We start from the raw sequence: 22,496 nt of genomic DNA, 5'->3' as shown, positions 1-22,496 counted from the left end.
TCACTTAACCTGTGGTGAGGCATCAGGCAAGTTACTTTTCTGGGCCTCAGTTTCATTTGTAAGAAGACAAATAACCATCCTCTCAAGGTTGTTGTGTAAAACAACAGTTAATGAACACTCAATAAATGCTGGGTTTTATGATGGTATGGAACCAAGGCACTACTTCCCTTCTATTAAAACCCTCCCTCAGACATGTTGAAGCAGCAGTACAGCTCATTCCCCTGGCCTTGCCTTTGCCCTGTCCATTGAGATTTGGCCTCAGTATTTCTGTATTTGACTAGCTTACAGCCTTAATCATGCTAATGTAACTATTTTTCTAAGACCATTAGATTTTAAGTGAATCACCTGCTTATTATTTACTTGATATACTTCTATAATTAGTAACTATTATCCAGTTTTTGCATTTTCATGTTAAAAGCAATTTTATCTTCTGTGAGAAATATCTTTATTCCATTTTTGTGATGATCAGTTTAATGTCAGGGTATGTTATTGTTATCAAGTTAGTCTGAACTCTGGCTACTTAATTAAATTGTTTTCTTCTCTGTTGGTAGATAAATCATTCATCATGTGAAAACGTTTTAGCTATTATTTCTCTTGCTATTGGGGGAGTAACTGAAGGTAAGTATGGGTTATTGTTAATTTTTTTTAAGTAATCTTGGACATGATATGCTTACTTAAAATTTATTCTCCTTGTACCTCTCTGCCTATTTGATTTTGTTCATTTTTCAAGTTCTGCCTACCCTTTGCCAACAAGTTGTCCCAATTAAATTAGCTCACATTTATTTCTCATCTTTAATATACAGCACACAATTTAGCACTTTCTTTGTTCTCCAGTTGTTTCTTTTATTCAGTAAACATTTATTGAGCATCTACTATGTGCCTGGTACTAAGCTAAAACTTGGAGATTTGTTGGTCAGTAAAACATTTTTTGCCTGTGAGGAGCCTAGTGGCTAATGGAAGAAAACAGACATGTAAATGTCTTAGTAGGTGTAATTACTACAGGTAAAGTGGGAATGCAATGTGGTTGAAGCACTCTGAATTTCAGTTTCCAAAGGAATCAGGAAGGTCTTAGAAAGGATGTTAGGATGTGAAGGATGATGAATTTGTGAGGCAGAAACAAATGAGAATAGCTATATGTAAAGGCCAAATTCAGCATAGCTAAAGAACAATGCCTCAGAGGAGGAAAATGGTAAGGAAAGACATGGGAAGGGATAGATTAGTGTCATTTCTAACAGGCTTTGTATACCATGTTAAAGAGAAGATATAGAAGAAGAGTTGTACTGGGAGAGACTGCTGGCAGGAAAAAACTAGGTAGGGGACATTTGAAATGAGACAGTGGCAGGGGGGATATTTTCGAGAGATTTTAAAAAGGTACAGCAAGTGCCCAGTGCCTAACATATAGTAGGAACTGGTTAAATATTTCCAAAAAAAGCAACACAGAAATAGCTCATTAGCACTCTTCTTTAATTTGGTTAAAATACCCATTTAATTAAAGGAAATACTTATATAAAAAGCACCTTTTAATCTGTAAAGCATTATTCACATATTATTTTGGTATTCCTACAAAAACTGGAATATACAAGATAAAAATGGCCTTCCAATATAAGCTATTTTGTGAACTCAGCTTGATTAATAATTTCTGACTTTACACATTAAACTTTTATATAAAATGCATATTCATTCAGCATATTTAAATGACTTCTACAATGGAGTATTCCTCACTTAGTTCCTGTCAGTTTGCAGCATCTGCTTAACATATCACTGATTACATTGATATGTTGCTCTTGTAGACTAGTAATGTTTTTCACACTTGAAGTTATATACAGTCTATAATTAGAACTTTTACTTTATTTGAGAAAGATGAGGATGTAACATTTTAGTTAAACTGTAAATAAATACATAAATGCTTTTTTATTTTATTTTGATGAGAAATTCCTCCTTGAAAGAGAATATAGTATTGTTTATGTATGTGACATGTTTTCAAATTGTCCATAACTATTTTGTTAAATTCAATACAGCAGATGTTTATTGAGCTTCTGTTCAGTGTCAGACACTTGACTGGTTAAAACATGCAAAAATGTTTACCCTTAGAAAGCTCACAATACACATGGCAAAGATAAACAGGATATAATGAGTGCTATAGCTTATGTACAGTGTGCTTAATAGATGAGGTAGGCTGTTCAAAGGTGAAAGGAATTTTTTTAGATATGCTGTGTACTTTATGCTTCCAAAGATTATGTAGGAATTTACCCCATGATAAAGAGGAGGAGGGCTATTTAATCATAGAAGTGTGAATATAGCAAGGTGTTTTGAGAGCTGAGAAGCATGAACATAACAATGTATTTGGGAACTGAAAAGAGGGTACCTGTGGCCAAGGTTAATATGAAGCAAGGAGGTCTATGCAGAGGCTGGGACATAGGTTGTAAAAGTTCTGGGAGATCATGCTATATAACCAAGCTCATCAGAATAACCTGTGATCTCTATTTTTAAATAGTTTCACTGAATCAGAATCTTTGGCAGAGAAATCTAAGTAATTCTAAGTTCTATAATTACCAAATGTGACTTAACTAATGCCAAACTATACCACAAGTAAGGGCAAGGAGTATGCCTTTCAAATCTCTTGGATGTACAGGGCATCGAAATACCATCACAGAATCTAAGTGTTAAGGGATTTTAGAGGTCATCTGTTCCAGTCTCATCTCTCACTTATCCTACCTGCCCTCTATAAGGCCCCTGGCAGGTAATCATTCAGCCTCTACATTCATTGATGGAGCTTATTTAATTTCTGTGAGATAGTTCTGATTATCAAATTTCCCTTGTATTGAGTTGAAATCTGCTGCCTTATGCCTCCCACTGGTTCTAGGCAGTATCCCGCACATCACATTTCAGATGTGATTTCACCAGTGCAGAGCAGAGCTGAAAATACTACTTCCTGTTTCTGGGAAAGCAATAATATTAATGCAATGTTTTGGGCATATAGTGCCCTCTAGATATAGATAGATATATATAGAGAGAGATTTTTCTGTTTTTTTACATGCCAAGCTTAAGTGGCTACTTTTTCTTAAACACTTAATAAATGTTAGTAATTATTACCTTAAAATAGAAGGAAGAATGAGCAGGAAGATAAATGTGTTTTTAGCTAGTCTAAATGCCCTTTTCTTAAAATCTTTATTGCTTTACTTTAATAATGTTGAATTTAGAAATAAACAATTTTTTACTTTACTATTCTATCTCCTTAAATGCATAATAATAGTTGAAATCAGTATCAAACCTTCTTGTTATCTTTTTGAAGTAATCTTTTCAAGTCTCAAATACAGTTTAGCAACATTATTGAACAGTTGCAGAAAAGAAAAAGGGAAAATACTAGTTGTAATTCCTTTACTTTGAGAACTACCATTCATTTTGATTTATGGTTTTAGTTTCCATAGTCCTTCTAAAATTTTATTGTCATAACCATAATAGACATACAGTTTTGAGGCCTGCCTTTCTCACTTAACATGATATAATAAGCATTTTCCAAGTTATAGTCACCATAACCATCGTTTTTAATCGGCTGCATTATATTCTCTTGAATAGCTTAGTGGTGAAGAAAACAGACTGTTGAGCCAGACTTCCTGGGTTCGTATCCCAGCCCTGCCACTTACTGGCTCGATGATCTTGGGCAAGTTATTTAACTTCTCTGTGTCTCAGTTCTTCCATTCTATAAACTGGAGATAATATTATCAACCTCATAGGGTTAAATGTGTTAATGTAAAGCACTTAGTGTGCCTGACATATAGTAAATGCTCTAGAAGTGTTATCAAGAATAATTATCATTATTGAGTGCACATACTAAAACTTAAGTATGTCCCGTTTGGGGACTCTTAGGTTCCTCCCATTTCATGTCTATTAAAGCCTTGTAATTGACAAAGTATACCTTTAAAATGTTCTTCAGAATGATTTTGCATGGGCTGTTTTACTTGACAGTATTTTAAACTTTTAAATTGGCTTCTGCTCCACTTGAAGGTATTTGTACCGCTTCTACGCCTTTTGTATTGTTGGGAGATGTTTTGGATTGTCTTCCTTTGGATCAGTGTGACACAATATTCACTTTTGTGGAAAAAAATGTTGCTACTTGGAAATCAGTAAGTGCCTTAGATTCTTTTTCTGCTGACATTATTTTTCTGTTGATCCAGAATTGTGAGGGTGGATTTTTTTTTTTGCTTGTATTTCTAATATTGCTGATTGCCAAAAAGTTTGTCTGTGTGAAAGAATTACTTATTCTGGTCTCTTGGGGGAAGAAAGATTCATGTATGGAGAAAAAGTTGAAGTACAAAATTGCACTTAGTAATTAACTAGAAAATGGTACACTTTTACATGTTGAAACAGTTTCTTAGTGCCTTGTTTTATCTTATATATCTGAAAATATTTTTATTTCATTGAAAATGTTATTTGCCTGGTAAAAGTGAAAGTGGTGTAGTAAATTCTCAATGCATATTAGTATTCTTTGATATTTTATTTCCTGTGACTTACTGAAGGGCATGCAACAACTTCTGAACTATTGTAAAAATTTGTCTTAATTTCAGAATACATTCTATTCTGCTGGGAAAAATTATTTACTCCGTATGTGCAATGGTAAGTAATTCAATGATAAATGGTTGTTTTCTTTTTTAATGTAAATGTAGCCAGAAAACCGTGTTCACTTAAACACAAGTAAAAATAGTTTTTAAATAGATTAGTGCATTCATTTTTAAATAAGTCTGATTTATTAAAACTGGTCATTGATTATATTTTTTAGAGATGTTATATATTTATTTTGTAAAGAGAGGGGAAAGGAGAGGGAGAGGGAGAGAGAGACATCAGTGTGCAAGAGAAACATCTGTTGGTTATGTCTCATACACCCCCAGCTGGGGACCTGGCCTGCAACCCAGGCATGCACCCTGACTGGGAATGGGACTGGCAACCTTTCGGTCCACAGGTCGGCATTCGATCCACTGAGGCACACCAGCCTGGGCAAAACTGAACATTGACTTTAAATTAAACTGTTTCTGTTCTGTGTGGCAACTAAATGAAAACAAACAAAAAAAAAAAAATTGTAAAGCTTCTCTTGCCTGTGCTCATCTTGTTTTATTGAATTATTTCTGGTTTTCTAGTTTTTTTGTTGGTGGTGGTGGTTTTTTTATTTGTTTGTTTGTTTGGTTTTTGTCACAGTAGTTTCTACCCCCATCTTGAGACTACTGCTGCAGGAAAATACTCATAACAAATTGATGAAATAACTTGGGTATGATGTAAAAGAAGAATGATCTCTTCTGTGTAACTTTTATTTCCATATATTATTAGATCTCTTAAGAAGATTGTCAAAATCCCAGAATACAGTCTTCTGTGGACGAATTCAACTCTTCTTGGCCAGGCTTTTTCCTTTATCTGAAAAATCAGGTAAGCTTTTTTACACCAGATGCTTTGCAGGAAAACCTTTTCCAGCTTTTAATGGATTAGAATCTGTCATGATAACAAGAAAATGGTTCTAAAAAGTTAAAAAATAGCATAGAAAATTGTCTTTATTTTCTTTTCTTTGTGAACAGTCATATTGGTCCTAATAATATAGGCAGCCCTTAAATAAAGTCATTGATTGTTTAAGTTCAAAGCTTAATAATGATGTGCTGTGTTGAATCACACTGAAATATGTAGATCTGAACCATCATTTTTATATCATTTTATATAACGTATGCCTATTTTTCTGTGTCAGTTTTTTCCCTAATCCTGCTGTTAGTCAATTGTATCTCCCTTCATTTCTTTAACCATTTTTTTTACTGTGAAATATAATACTCATACAGAAAAGTGCTTAAAATTATGGAGAACAGTTATGAAGCAAATCATATGTAACCACTATCCAGGTCCAGAAATGGAACATTACCAGTTCTTTAGAACCCTTCACAATCTGTTTAAATATGACAGATGTTAATATCTCTTTGCTTCAGTCTTCCCTTCTTTAATATTAGGCTAGTGTACCACCTACTTCATATGTTGTAAGGATTAAGTAAATTAGAATATGCGAAGAACTTACAATAACCTGCATCTGGTAAGACCTGTAGTATATGTTAGCAATGGTTGTTTTGTGCTTTCTTTTTGTTATGCTAGATGTTGGGTTGTTTTTTCCCCACCCTCTGCTTGCTTAATGTGTTCAGGATTAATTTAGATTTACCAGTGTATTAATACCACTTATATTTCTGACCTTCTATCTGTCGTCATTTTCTCCTTTACACTTTTCTTTAGTGCAGATCTGTATTTTGTCTGCACATCTTTATATCTTCATTCTTGAATAGTTTTGAGTAAGGACAACATCCTAGTTTGGCACTAGATACAGGATTTTATTTCATGGAAGATAATTCTTACGCTCCTATCTTGCATTTTCTATAAATAAGTCAAATGTCAGTCTAACTCACTTTAAAGATAATCTAGATTTTGTTTCTCTATTTGCTCTTAGGATTTTCTCTTTTTTTCCCCAGTTTTACTACCGTGTATATAAGCATGGATTGCTTTTTATTTATTATGCTTAAGATTTGTGGGTACCTTGAATCTGTGGATTGGTATCCTTAATTACATTTATAAGAATTTTAGCTATGATTTCTTGAAATGTTGTGTAGGACTCTTTGTCTTTTTTTCTTTCTGGAACGCCAGTAAACATCTTTATACTTTTTCATTATATCCTGTGTCTCTTACACTTTCTATATTTTTCATCTTTTTGTATATCACATTCTAAATAATTTCTTCAAAACTGTTTTCCAGTTCACCACTTCTCTTTTCAGCTATGAATAATCTGCCAAATGAGTTCTTAATTTCAGTTATTGTAGTTTTTATTTCTAGAAGGTTTTTAAAGTCTGCTTTGTCAGCCCTGGCTGGCATAGCTCAGTGGATTGAGCGAGGGCTTTCGAACCAAAGTGTTGCAGGTTCGATTCCCAGCCAGGGTACATTCCTGGGTTGCAGGCCATAACCCCCAGCAACCGCACATTGATGTTTCTCTTCCTCCCTCCCTCCCTCCCTCTCTCTCTCTCTCTACCCCCCCGCTCTCTCTCTCCCCCCCTCTCCCCCTCCCTCCCTTCCCTCTCTAAAAATAAATAAATAAAATCTTTTAAAAAAATCTGCTTTGTCACTTTTTAGTTTCTTCTTCCCTGCTAATATTTCCAAATTTATTTTTTAGTTTTTAGCCAGGGTAAACATTATTATTTTTATTTTCTGTGTCTAATGATTCCAGTACTTTAAGTCTTTAGTGTCTATTTTTACTGTTTCTCACTCATACTCATGAAGTCATCTGTGTGTCTAGTTAGTGTTTGATGTTATATTTGAGAAGATATTTGATGGAGTCATTTTGAGGCTTTTAGGATAGATACCCTTCACCAAATACAGATTTCATTACTTCTATAATAAAGTCACTTTCAGAAGGTGGCTACTGCTAGTCCAAGATTGCCTTAACCCAGCCCAGCTCAAGGTCTACAATTCTCTAGGTCATTGAGAAGACTTGCTGGTGGACTGCAGTTTGTTTTATCCATACTGATGATGTAGCCTACAAGTTCCTATCCTTGAAGATGGTTGAGGTGGGATTTATTAGGTTCCCCACTTGCCTTGGGCCCAGAGATTTACTTCTATATCCTGGCTTAAGGAAGCCGATAGCTCCGTTTTGCAACTGAATCTTCCTGTTTGGTGGATGTTCTCAAGACAAGTGGATTTGAAGGTTGAATGATGCATTGCTTATCTTTCTTTCCGTCTGGATCTTTGCCAAATATTCCTTACTATCTTGTCAGGTCTTCACTGTTTTTAAGAAAATCATGTTTCTGTTTTATTGCCCAAAATAGTGCTATGAACATGGTTTATGATATGTAAGTATTTATAGAATTAATGTAATTTATCTAAGATTTTAGTTGTCCTCAGTGGGAGGATTAATATAAATTAATTAATTAGCCTTCCATTACTGGAAACTTACCTTTTTTTTATCAGTTTTTGAGCTACTTTCTTGAGATGTGAATTCACATTACCATATAAGTCACCATTTAAAGTATACCATTCATTGTTTTTTAGTATATTCACAAGGTTGTTCTACTGATTCTAATTTTAGAACATTTTCCTTCTAAAAGGAACCTGTACTCATTCACTGTCAGTCCCAGTTACCTCCACCCATATCTTCTCCCCAGGTCTTAAACAACCATTAATCTAACTTTCGGTCTCCATAGATTTTCCTATTTTGGACATTTAAAAAGTGAAATAATATAATTTGTGGTCTTTTGTGAGTGGTTTTTTTTAACTTAGTATAATATATTCAAGGTTCATTTCCCTTTAGCATGTATCACTAATGCATTCCTTTTTATGGCTGAATAATATTCACTCTGTGGATATACCACATTTCATTTATCCATTCAACAGTTGGTATATGTTTGGGTTGTTTCCACTTTTTGTCCATTACGAATAAAGCTGCTGTAAACATTGTGTACAGGTTTTTGTGTGGACAAATGAAATGTTTTCATTTCTCTTGGGACTATACTTCCAGGGAATTGTTGGGTCATATGGTAACTGTTTTAATATCTCCTTTATATATTTTTCTAATAGAATTACTGGGTCATATGGTAACTCTTAAAAGTCTTGAGGAACAACCAAGGTGTTTTCCAAATAGGCTGTGTCATTTTATAATCCTATCATCAATGCACAAGGGTTTCAGTTTCTCCACATTCTCACTAACATCATTGTCTGGCTTTTTTATTATATTCTTCCTAAGGGGTATAAAGTGCTATCTCACTGTGGTTTTGATTTGCATTTTCCTAATGACTAAAGTTTAAGTGTGAGTTTCATGTGCTTATTGGTTATTTGTATGTTGTCTTTAAAGAAATGTCTATTCAAATTCTTTCCCCATTTTAAAAATGGGTTGTCTTTTTATTAATTAGTTGTACAAGTTTTTGTTTTTGTTTTTAATGTTCTGGATACAAGACCTGTATGAAATACACAATTTGGAAAGATTTTCTTTCATTCTGTGAATGCCTTTTCATTTTCTCTATAATATCATTTGCTTTACAAAAGTTTTACATTTTGATGGAACTTGCTATCTCTTACTGAGTTTTGTTTTTTTTTTTTTTTTTTGCTTCTGCTCTTGGTGTCATATCTAAGAAACTGTTGCCTAACCTAACGTCATGAAGATTTACTCGTATGTTTTAAGTTTTAGCTCGTACATTTAGGTCTGTGATTCATTTTTAGTTAAATTTTTTAAATATATTTTATTGATTATGCTATTACAGTGTCCCATTTTCCCCCCTTCACTCCCCTCCACCCTGTACACCCTCTCTCACCCATATCCCCCCCTTTAGTCATGTCCATGTGTCATAAGTTCTTTAGCTTCTACATTTCCCATACTATTCTTACCCTCCCCCTATCTATTTTCAACCTACAATCTATGCTACTTATTCTCTGTACCTTTTCCCCTTCTCTCCTCCTCCCACTCCTCTGTTGCTAACCCTCCATGTGATTTCCATTTCTGTGGTTCTGTTCTTATTCTTGTTGTTTGCTTAGTTTCTTTTGGTTTTGCTTTAGGTGTGGTTGTTAATAACTGTGAGTTTGCTGTCCTTTTACTAGACATGTTTTTTCTGTATCTTCTTTTCTTAGGTAAGTCCCTTTAACGTTTCATAAAATAAGGGCTTGGTGATGATGAACTCCTTTAACTTGACCTTATCTGAGAAGCACTTTATCTGCCCTTCCATTCTAAATGAAAGCTTTGCTGGATAGAGCAATCTGGGATGTAGGTCCTTGTCTTTCATGACTTGGAATATTTCTTTCCAGCCCCTTCTTGCTTGTAAGGTCTCTTTTGAGAATTCAGCTTACAGTCTGATGGGAACTCCTTTGTAGGTTACCGTCCCCTTATCTCTTGCTGCTTCTAGGATTCTCTCCTTTATTTTTACGTTGGCTAATGTAATTATGATGTGCCTTAGTGTTTTTCTACTTGGGTCCAACTTCTTTGGGGCTCTCTGAGCTTCCTGGATTTCCTGGAAGTCTATTTCCTTTGCCAGAATGGGGAAGTTCTCCTTTATTATTTGTTCAAATATGTGTTCAATCTGTTGCTTTTCCTCTTCCCTTTCTGGTACCCCTATAATTCGGATGTCCTGGAGGTTCCTAAGCTTCTCATTTTTTTTGAATTCTTATTTCTCCATTCTTTCTTGTTTGGTTGTTTTTTTCTTCCTTCTGGTCCACTCTGTTGTTTTGAGTCCCAGTTTCCTTCCCATCACTATTGGTTCCCTTCTCCTTTTATGGTAACCTGCATTTTTTCATCTGATTCACAAATTCATATGAATTTGTGACCAAAATCAACCAATTCTGTGAGCATCCTGATCACCAGTGCTTTGAACTGTGCATCTGATAGGCTGGCTCTCTCTTCGTCGCTTAAAAGTATTTGCTCTGGGGCTTTGATCTGTTCTTCCGTTTGGGCCATTTTTTTATTTTTTATTTTTGGTCTTGTCGCACCTGTTATGTATGAGGGGTGGAGCCTTAAGCGTTCACCAGGGTAGGTCAGCCCAATCACTGGGTTGTGATGCTGTCTGTGGGGGTGGGGTCAGAAAGGGAACAATGGTGCTTGCTTCACTCTGTCTGATTTCAGTCCCTTCCACCACTTCCCCCAAGCAAACTGGACCTTTCTGGTGCTGATTCCCAGGTGGGTGGGCTTGTGTACATTCTAGGACGCTGTTGGGTCTCTCCAAAGAACTCTGCTGTGAGGCTGGGAGTCTTTCCCTGTGCCTCAACCCCCATAGGTGTTTTCAATCGGTGTTTTGAGGCTTTATTTCCCAGAGCTGGGGCTTTGGGCTGTGAGGTCTGTCTCGCTCCCCAACTTTGCCTGGTTTGTCTGCACGCGAATGTGGGACTGCTCGGTCAGCCAGCAGCCCTGTGCACTTCACTGGGTCTGCCCGCTGCCACCACATGCCCGGGATCCCGTCAGCTACTGCCTTGTGCACCAGGGTCTGCAAGCCTTTGCTGCAACCCCTCTCTGCCCAGGACCCAACACCACCCCTCGTACCGGACTGGATGGATGTGTCTAACTCCTTGGTTGTCAGACTTCTGTACAGTTCAGTTTTCTGTGAATTCTGGTTGATATTTTTGTTTCTAAATTTTTGTTGTCCTTTGGTTGTGTAAGGGGGCACAGTGTGTCTACTTACGTCTCCATCGTGGCCAGAAGTTTCAGGATATTTTCTTACAGTACCTTTTCTTTTTTCTTTTTGACATTTGCAGATACTTGAGATTCACGTAGGGTATATTCCAAGACCTTCAGAAGGCCATTTTAGCATGTAATTTACCCATTAAATATAGTAAAGTATGACTGAAATTTTTGACTTAAAGAGAATTATGGCATGTGCTATATTAAGTAATAAGTAAAGGATAGACAAAGGTATTTTAAGTAGTCTTAGCCAAATGGTCAGCCAGGCTGATTCACGAGCTTACTTGATCTAGCATACTAGCTTTTTTTTTAACTTTCTGTTTTTCAATAATGTTAAACTTGAAGAGTTGCAAAGATAATACAGATAGTACCTGAATCACCTTCATCTAATGTTAACCTCTTATATAACCATGGCACTGTTATCAAAACTTGAGAAATCAACATTGGCACTGGACTGTCAACTACAGAGTTTATTTGGATTTTTCCAATTTATCATTACTTTCTTCTTTCTCCTTTAGGATCTAATCCAGGATCCCACATTGTATTTATTTGTCATGTTGCTTTAATCTCCCCACTGAGAGTTGCGTAGTCTTTGCTTATATTTTTCATGATCTTGACACTTTTGAAGACCGCTGCTTAGATATTTTATAGAATGCCCTTCAATTTAGGTTTCCCGATATTTTTCCATAATTAGATTAAGGTTATGGATTTTGGGGAAGAAAACCACAGAGGTGGTGTGCCCTTCTTAGTGTAGCATTTCAACATGATGTTTATGTGTCTTATTACTAGTGATGTTATCCTTGATTCCATATTTCTGTGCTGTAAAGTCACTTTTTTCATCTGTAACTAATATTTAGAGGGGAGATACTTTAAAGCTATGCAAATAACCTTTTTGTTTGTATACCTTTGATTCAGTTGTACATACTCATCAGTGGCTCTTGCCTACATTGATTGTTATTAGGTTGTCCTGGTGGTGATTTTCTGTTTCATTTATTCCTTCTACATTTAATAATTGGGTTTCTGCTATAAGAAAGAATTGTGTCTTCTCGCTTATTTACTTATTAATTCAGTCATCTATTTCGTTATGAACTCATGGGTATTTATTTTATTATCTGGATTATAACCCCATAGTATCATTATTTACTTTGTTACTCAAGTTGTTCTGGTTTTACTCACTGGTAATTCTTTCAAGTTTCCCTGGTATAAAAAGATGGTCTGGGCTCATCTTGTATTTTCCCTGCCCCAGCTCTGGAATCACCCACTTCTCCAAAACGCCTGATTTCTTGCATTTAAGAATGATACATAGAAGCCAAAAATATGCTAATATGCTCATTGCTGCTGTAATGTCACTGCCTCTAGGCCCTCTCAGTGGACAAAGCTAGGAAAGATGTGTATGTATGCAAACCCACATATACATCTGTATTTATTTCTGTATCTTATCTGAAAGAGGTCCCTGCACCCAATTCCCAGGTGGGGAGGGGCAGTGGTGCCCCATACCAACAAGCATTTGAATTCAACTCAGTTCTGACACTGTGTATGTACACAGAGATAGCATCAGGTTCCACAGGTAAAGGACTCAGTCCCACAAGACCACCCTCCACTTCAGTGGCAGTTGCAAGACCAGGTTTTTACCTGTGCCTCTTACCAACTGGCTATAAATTAGAGATTCTCCACACCCCGCTCCTTGGGTTCAATTAATTTGCTATAATGGATCACAGAATTCAGGAAAACCCATTTACTTACTAGATTACTAGTTTATTACAGAGGATGTTGAAGAATATAAACCAACAACCAGATGAAGAAATAATAGGGCAAGGTCTGGAACAAAGGTGCTCTGTCCTCTTTGAGCTTGGTGCGCAACATGGTACCACATGGAAGCACTCTGCCTCCCCAACTTGGAAGCTCCAAAAGAGGGCAGTGAGCTATCCTTTTAGGGTTTTTATGGAGGCTTCATTACATTGTTGTGATTGACTAAGTCATTGGCCATTGGTGATTGGTTCCGTGTCAAGCCCTTCTCCCCTCCCCAGAAATCAGGGTGTAGGACTCAAAGTTCCAATCCTCTAACCATCTGGTTAGCTCTACTGGCAGACAACCCCCACCCTTGGGTAGGACCCAAAAGTTACCCATTTAACATAACAAGAGACACTGCTGTTGCCCTCATGGCTTAGGAAATCCCAAGGGGTTTAGGAGCTATAAGGCTAGGAACTGTGGATGAAGACTGAGTATATATGAGACATACATTTTGGTCATCTGAATGACCAAATATATATATTTCTTATAAATCACAGTGTCACACCATTTCTCTATATATTTTTAAATAATCCACAATAAATGCCATGAGATCATACTAATATTCTAAGTGTATTTAAGCACCAGTAGACCTGCTTATTTATAATTTCTTTTTCTGACAAACTTGGCTCTCAATAATGACAGTATATTTTCACTTCTTGATTATACAGTTTTTATTGGTGATTCAGCAAAATTATAAATTTCTACATATTGCATTATATAAAGTTGTTTTAAAATATTCATGAATAATTAAGATCAACTATATTGTATGTAGAATTCTGTGTATTCTGAAGGCCGCTTTAAGAAATGAATTTTATTTCCCTTTTTTTTTGAAGATTTTATTTATTTACTTTTAGAGAAAGGTGAAAAGAGGGGGAACGAGAGGGAGAAAAACATCAGTGTATGAGAGAAACATCAATTGGCTTGCCTCTTGCATGTGCCTCAGTTGGAGACTGGCTGGCAATCCAACCATGTGCCCTAACCAGGATTCTAACCAGCGACCTTCTGCTTTGCGGGAGGATATGCCCAGCCAACTGAGCCACATGGATCAAGGAAAGAAATGAGTTTTAGAAAGATTTGAAAATCCAAGTGTGGTATTATTTCTAACTTGATCTTTTGTTTAATTATGGATTTACTATTTTATATGACAATACTATGTTCTTAAACAAGTTTAGGTGTTTTGTGGATTTGCTTTGAAATCTTTTTTTTTTTTAATAGGTCTTAACTTGCAGAGTCAGTTTAATCTGGAAAATGTCACTGTTTTCAATACCAATGAGCAGGAAAGTACATTGGGTCAGAAGGTGAGGTTGATATGAAATCTAACAGAACACATTTATATGTTTGTTATTGAGGTAACTTGTATGACTAAGTCATCAAAAGTTTTTAAACTTTTATTTCCAGTTTGTAGAAATAATATGTATTCTCTTAAAAATGCAAACAAAAGTAGAAATATTTAAAATAGAAAATATAGCTACCCTATAATCCAAGGCCCCAAAGATAATCACTCTTAACATTCTCTATCAAGACTTTTTTGTATGTGTAGTTCTATTCCAAAAATGAGGTCATGTAGTACATACTGTTCTGAAATTTACTTACTTCTTTTAGCAGTAAAAATGGATGCATTTTTGCAACAGTATGTTTAGATGTAGCTCAGTGTTCATGCCTCATGATAAATCTTTTGATATATTACAATCCCTGTCAGTTGGCATTTAAATAATGTCTAATAGTGAAAAATTGTTAACAGCATCATAGTGAATAATATTGTGTATATCATTGCTATATTATGCAGGTGTCTCTGTAGGATAAATTTTGATAAGTGAAATTGCTATGTCAAAATATATGCATATATCAGATTTTGATGGCGGTTGCCCAGTTACTTCTCAAAAAGGTTGTACCCGTTTATAGTACCACCAGTGGCACATAGAGAATGCCTGCCCATTTTCATACAACCTCATAGCAACCCTGGGAATTATCAACTTTTAAAAATCTTCACTTAATTGATACTTAACTTGAAAAGTAAGTCATCTTTGCTTTGACTTGCTTTCCTTGGTTATTAATTGAAGTCAAGGAACTTACTGTGTTTATTAGAATATATTTTTCTTCTATGCTGATTTGAAGCAGTGAGGAAGAGAATTGCCTATTAATGCCATTTGCTCAGTTTTCTGTGAAATGTTTGTTTCTTGTGATGTGTAGAAATTACCATTATTTTATATAGAGTATTCATTTAGTGCCTACCATATATTGATACATTTTTTTCTCAGTTTATACTTTTTCTTGTAACTTTATGGTGCCTTTGCTGAATAAAATTTTTACATTTGGATATAATATTAACATTTGTTGATCATTTGTTGTTGCTCACCTTATGTCATGCTTAAGGCCTCTGTTCCACAAGATTGTATCAGCCCCTTTGTTTTCTTCTGGTGCATTTATGGTTTTGTTTCTTCCTTTATCTCTTTTTTTAAGATTTTATTTATTTTAGAGAGGGGAAGGGAGGGAGGAAGAGAGAGAGAAACATAAATGTATGGTTGCCTCTCACGTGCCGCCTAATAGGGACCTGGCCAGCAACCCAGGCATGTGTCCTAGACTAGGAATGGAACCAGCAACCCTTTGGTTCACAGGATGGGACTCAATCCAGTGAGCCACACCAGCCAGGGCTCCTTAACTCTAACCCAGCAGAAATATTGTAGTTTGGAATAAATTGAGCTGTAATTTTTTTTCCCCAAATAGCCAGTTATGTGCCTAGTGATTCTTTAAACATTATAGTATGTCCAGAAGACTGTCCAGGGTTGTGAAATTCCTGAATATTCAACACCTACTCTTCATTTAAGACCAAGTTATAAAGTTTTAAAATTATTAACTAGATAAAACTAATGTCTCACTATAGATTAATCAGACTACTTAAGTAATTTATTCCTTGAAGTGTGAAATCATTATCAATTTGGAAGTAATGTTGACTTTCCTTAAAGTTTTTCAAAATCTTGTCCTTCATCTTTATGTATCTTTTAGGTACTTCTTAGATTATTCCATGTAAATTATTTTGAAGTTTTCAATATAGAGCTGGACACCTAGCATCCCAGCATATCCTAACATGTTCCCAGCTAATAAGTGTTCTATGTGGGGATCAGGGAGAATTTCCATAGTGAAATTGAAGTTGGAGATTAAATACTACTTAAATTCATTTATTTACTGCAATTCTTAGAGTCCTTAAAACACTAATGATTTTCTCAATTCTCTAAAAGGTCATTGTATATATTTCCACATATCTTGCTATAGACCCCTTATTCCCAGAGAGAACCTACTGACTATGCTTGGAGAAATACTGGTTTAAAACTTTTCACATTGTCTTCATGATTGTCCTATGTCATTGTCATACTGGTCTTGAGTTCTCAGCTCCCTGTCACATAGAATTCCCATTGACTTAAAGATTAACTATAGGTCTATATAGTTTCTGTGACTAGACTTCTCTACTAATGATTGTCTAGCAGTGTTTGAGTGACATTATTCCAGCATTTACCTTCTGCCTGACAAATGCTTCATGACAGACTGCACTTTTTTTTAAATTTAGCACACTGAAGATAGAGAAGAAGGAATGGATGTAGAAGAAGGTGAAATGGGAGATGATGAAGCTCCAACAACTTGGTGAGTTTTTAGAAGCTCAGATTTCTTAATTTACAAAGGTAATCAAGTTCTAGATCGGGATGTCAAACTCATTTTCATCCGGGGTTACCACAGCCTCACAGTTGCCTTCAAAGGGCTGAATGTAATTTTAGGGCTGTATAAATGTAAGTACTCCTTAACTAGGGGCACGGAGCTCAGCGCTGCTACCAGGTAGAAACAAGGTGCCAGGCCGGATAAAACAGGGCGGAGGGCTGGATTTAGCCCACAGACCTTGTGTTTGCCACTTGTGTTCTAGAGTGAGAATGTAGACAAAGAGGAAGGAAATCATGCTTATAGATTTCTTTTATTTATAACTGTCATGTATATTACTTACAATTATAAATTCTAAGTTACTAATGAGTTGTATCAGTTGGTTTCTAAATTGCCCGCAAACAATTCATTGTTTACACAGCCTACTTAATACATGTTCATAACATTTAAAAGACCAAACACAAACAACCTAAGTACTCCTCCCCTTTTCCCTTCCATTTAGATTTGTAGACTCAATGCCCATGGGTATTGAGCTATTTAATGAAGTAGGAGGAATAAGAAACTTCCTTTCTCTCTTCTACCCTCCTATCCCTTCCTGGGACTTCTTCTTATCTCATTCTCTATAACTGTTCTTTCCTGTGTTCTTCCATATAATTTTTCTTTTCTTTTCTTTATTTTATTTATTTTTAGAGAGAGGGGAAGGGAGAACTAAAGAGAGGGAGAGAAATATCAATATGACAGAGAAACATTGATCACCCCTAACTGGGTACCTGGACTACAAACCAGGCATGTGTCCTGATCAGGAATCGAACCTGTGACCTGTGGGTTTATAGGCTAGCACTCAATCCATTGAGCCATACCAGCCAGGGCCAAATAATTTCTTTTTAATGCTCATTAGAAGCAGTGAGGAAGAGTGAAGACATGAAGGAACACTTTCACTAGCATTCTTCCAGGTGTCTGAGGTGACAAAAGTTATGATCATCAGTTGCAATTGAGAGAATTTCCAGAAGATCAAGAAGGGGTTTCTATATCTGCACAGGGAGATGTATTCCTTTCATTTCAAATTTCAAATTCAAATACATATCCCCAAAGAAACATTGAAAGTAATATAGCTCCAAGCATAGCCCCAGTATTTCCTAGTCATATAATCTTGAACAAATTACTTGGTTAAGTAAGTTTCAGAGTCTTTAAAATGTAGTGATGCCAACTACCTACTTTAGTTATTGAGAGGATTAAATGAGATGCTATTTGGAAGTGGTCTGCTAAGGTGTTTGGTAGTTATTATGACTGTAGTTGATATTAAAAGGAGGGATATATGTAAAGTGCTTAGAACAGCATCTATTCAGTGCCCAGCAACTATTATCTATAGCTTTTTTGTTTGGGGGTTTTTTTAGAGACTTATTCATGTGCATTATAGATAGAGTAGGCTTTTGGGGTCTGGTCTGTAGGCCACTAGGCAAAGCTACTAGGCTCCAAGGTAACAGGTCACCTGAGTCAAAGAGCCCCAAAGACAAACTCTGATCATTGCAGTTTTTTCTAGTTAGATTCTGCCTAAGTCTGTGTAGACAAATCAGCTCCATTGGTAATGTTCATAAACTAGTCCCAGCTGCAGGAAAATCATTTGAACAGGACTCAATACTCAGTTGCCTCTCAATCTGTTACAATCACTGTTTTTTTTAATGGAGGAAGAAATTGTATGAGGAATTACTTTGTGACCAACTATATCACCAGACTTTCTTAGGCACCACAGTGTATAAAGAACACATTAGTCATGAATCTACAGATTTGGCTGAAGTACATTAATAAAATTTCTTGTATTAAAAAATTTTATTGTATAAAATCATCAGCTTAACATTTAAAAAATACAGTAGTCCCCCACTTATCCGTGGGGAATATGTTCTGAGATCCCCAGTGGACATTTAAAACTGTGGATAGTACCAAAGCCTATCTATGTATGCTCAGTTTCTTCCTGTACATTTATACTTATGATAAAATTTAATTTATAAATTAGGCAGTAAGAGAATGACAGTAGTAACTAAAATTAAATAGAACAATTATAACGGTACTGTAATAAAGGTTATATATATAGATGTGGTCTCTCTTTCAAAGTATCTTACTGTTCTTATACTCACCCTTCTCATAACGATGTGAGATGATACATGTCTGTGATGAGATACAGTGACTTAAATAGCATAGGCATTATTGTGCTGTAGGTTAGGCTATTGTTGACCTTCTGACAGAAGGGGTTACTTGAACAAAAGCACTTAGATTCTACAACAGTTGATCTGGTAATCAAGGTAGCTACCAAATGACTAATGGGCAGGTAGTATAAACAGTGTAGATATACTGGACAAAGGGATGATTCACATCCTAGATAGGATGGAGCATGATGGTGCAGGTTTTTGTCACACTACTCAGGACACCTCACATTTAAAACTTCTAAATTGTTTATTTTGGGTATTTTCCATTTAATATTTTGGACCACAGTTGATCCCAGGTAACTGAAACCATGGAAAGCAAAACGACAGACAAGGGGAAGACTACTCTATGTTTTTTTGTTTTTTTTTAATCCTCACTCAATGATATATTATTGATTTTAGTGAGAGAGAGAGACATCGATCTGTTGCCTCCCACATGCACCTCAACGGGCGATTGAACCTGCAGCCTAAGTATGCACCCTAACCAGAAATGCAGCCCGCAACACTTTGGTGCACAGGACAATGCTCCAACCAACTGAGCCACCTGGCCAGGGCTGTATGTTGTTTTATGGAGTATCTTCATTAAAATAGTTATGAAACATTCTACTTTGGATAGTAACTCTCCTCTCACTTGTTATTGTTTATATTTACAATAAGTAGTTATATTTACTTTGGATAAATATAACATCCAAAAGTATCTGTTAAATGGTGAAGGGGAAAGGCAGAAATACAGTAGACTGAAACATGAAAAGAGGGTAAGAAAGTGGTGAACATTGAATGTAGACAACTCTTGTCAAGTTCAGTCATGAAGGAAAAGAGAGAAGACAGCATCTAGTGTAAAGAAATAGAACCATCAAGGGAGAGAATTTTTTTAAAGTATATTAGTCCTCAACTATAAAAATATCCTAGCAATAATATGTATTAATACTACTTTAAACTGTATGCTGTGAAGCCCCTAAAGCACAAACAAGGCCAACTAAAGATAAAAGAAGAAAGATTAGATGCCCTTATAGGTAGATGATAAGAAGCCACTTGGAATATGTCATTACTAGTATCAAACATTAAATTAGATGTGAGCTTCCTGGCAACTGAGACAAAAAGGGACATAAAATGGCTACATAATCTTCATTCTCTAAGAGGTAACTTTCTGGTTTCTTAAGAGAGAAACTTTCCTGGTACTTCCAGAGATATTTATTCTTACATGTGGTAACTGAGTAACATTTTGTGTGTGTGTGTAATATGTATATACATATAAATATTTGCATATAAATACTCTAAAAACAGTTTTGTTTCAAAAACATCTTTACCAAGTGCATGGAACTGTACAAATATTGAATATTGTATTATTTGATGAATACGGATAATTTATATATGCCTGTTTCTTTTTCCATTTTACTTTTTCATTTTGGGAAATGTTCTTTATGTGGCTTTTTTTTTTTTTAATTAGAGCCAGAGAAAATCCAGACTTACAATCTTATTTTTGTAAATCACTAATGTTAAGTATCGAAAGAGGTTGATATTCAGATCATTGTTTTCCTGTTTTCAGGGTTGTTTGGTACTAGGGAAGAGTTTAGAAAGAAAGTTAATATGCCCATTAGATTCTTTTGAATATTGCTGTTTCTTGACAAAACCTTTGGCAGAAGCTAGATTTTTGTCAGTTAAAAGTTGTCGGTCAATATACTTCATTATTGAATTGAAGCAAGATCCACGTGCTTGAGATACTAGAAGTTACTCTAGCAAAGTTAACATTGTTTTATCAAAATTTGCTAAGCTTGCTGAATCATTTACCTGTTTTGACACTTAATTCAAAGCCTGTCACCTGGGTCAGTATATAATCATAATTTCAAAAATTGTTGTAAAATAACACACACGTACTTTGTTACTGGTCTTTCCTTGTAAACCAAGGGCATTTTCAATTATTTCAATAATAAAGTTCAAAGCTTTATTCCAGGCAGTTGTCAGAGTGTGAATATAAGATAAGTGATGTGTTACTATGTGGTTAGATGTATCTTTTTCTTGAATTGATATGCCAATTGATGTAAATTTAAACTAATAAAATTCTTTAATTGGATATTTTATGACACTAACTTGTACTTTGTCATCTTTTTTTAAAATTTTATTTTAATCATTGTTCAAATACAGTTTTCTCCTTTTTACTCCCAATCCAGCTGTAGTTTGTCATCTTAACCACATGAAATAAATTCCTGTGGTGAGATTCTTGCCTTCATGTTTTACTAAAATACTTTTCCCTTTGTTCTTTCTTAGATTATGAATATACCTTTCTAGACTTGTGTAGACAACTAAATTTTACACTAGCAAAGTATCTTATACTTTTTTATTCTCTCTTACATTATATACAAAGAAACTAAGTCATTTTTCAGCCTTTTTTTAATACTCAAGAGTTTGTTTGTTTTTGAGAGAGAAACATCGATCATTTGCCTCCTATACACACCCTGATGGGGTATCGAACCTGCAGTCTAGGTATGTGCCCTGACAGGGGATTGAACCCACAACCTTTTTGGTGTGTGGGATGATGTTCCAACCATCTGAGCCACCCAGCCAGGGCCATTTTTTAGTCTTTTAAACATTAATTTCCCCCTCCAAAAATGAACTTTTGAAAAGTACGTGGTAAAAATTATACACATTTTATTTTACTATAAGCTTTAAAAAAGCATTATAGTATTGACTCTGATGCCCCCTAGCATAAGAAAAAGTTATTTTTAGTATATCAGTCTCTAAGATGAAGAGTGAGAGGTTAATTTCCTATTATTGGCCAGAATAGAGATGGCAGGATTCTTAAGATCCTGGTTCTACTGTGTGGATCTCTAAACCTGTTTCCTGTTTCCCATAGAAAACTGCAGTCTTACTTAGAATATTTGTCTGGGCATGAAACTTAGAGAAGATAGATGCTAACTAACTACAGTCCATAGGTTTAGCTTAATAAATATATATTTAGAAAGAATGAAGTATGTAATGCAGACAGTATTAATTTTATAGTGGTGATGTTGAAAATTTTTGTGGGTATATCAGGATATGAAAATTCAGTACCTCAAGCATTTTTGACATGGATAATACTAAAAGACTTCATAGGCTATTCTCAGTGATATAGTGTTTTGTTAAAAACAGTGATCTCATGTATTTAAGGAGTCCGAAATGTTTGCTTTAACATTAAAATTTAAAATATTTTATAGAACAATTGCTTATAAATTTAAAATTTATAAGAATGTGTATTTTAACACTAGATTTGTAACATAGCCGAATTAGAAGGTAAATTAACAATGCCATAATAAAGACACTAAAGAAAAGGGCTTATTTTTGTAACACTAAACTGTTATGTGCCTAATGTGTTTGTGGCATACTAGGGCTTCTTAACTCAGTGTATTGGTTAGGATATAATGCCTATGGCTTTTAACATAGAGTCAAATTAACATTAGCATAAACAACTTAGTTGATTTCTTTGTCATGTAAAAGCCTGGAGACAGGCAGTCTAGGGACCAGTGTTCCTTCTTTTGTTCCACCATCCCTTGGTGTTAGTTCTTTTTCCTGTAGTCACGTTGGCTCATCATCTTACCTACATTCTAGCCAACAGAAAGGAAAAAAAAAGTTAAAACAGGGCCCCCCAAAATCACATATGACTACCACTCTCAACTGATTGGTCACAATTTAGCCACATGGCCATATCTAGCTTCTAGATAGGTTGGGAA

General features: G+C 35.4%; 1 protein-coding gene across 1 annotated transcript in view; it reads left to right on the top strand.

The window, feature by feature from the left end:
• THOC1 (THO complex 1) overlaps positions 1-22,496 on the top strand; it is a 49,245-nt gene that overhangs the window by 3,053 nt on the left and 23,696 nt on the right. Inside the window, exons 4-9 of the mRNA XM_028523918.2 lie at positions 552-618; positions 4,006-4,124; positions 4,566-4,614; positions 5,320-5,415; positions 14,165-14,247; positions 16,512-16,585. Of these exons, the coding sequence (XP_028379719.1) occupies positions 552-618; positions 4,006-4,124; positions 4,566-4,614; positions 5,320-5,415; positions 14,165-14,247; positions 16,512-16,585 (488 nt within the window). The remainder of the gene's footprint in view (positions 1-551; positions 619-4,005; positions 4,125-4,565; positions 4,615-5,319; positions 5,416-14,164; positions 14,248-16,511; positions 16,586-22,496) is intronic.

Source organism: Phyllostomus discolor, chromosome 9, assembly GCF_004126475.2.
Source record: "Phyllostomus discolor isolate MPI-MPIP mPhyDis1 chromosome 9, mPhyDis1.pri.v3, whole genome shotgun sequence".
In the NCBI taxonomy this organism is placed as follows: domain Eukaryota; kingdom Metazoa; phylum Chordata; class Mammalia; order Chiroptera; family Phyllostomidae; genus Phyllostomus; species Phyllostomus discolor.
This window is presented reverse-complemented; position numbering and strand designations above follow the sequence as displayed.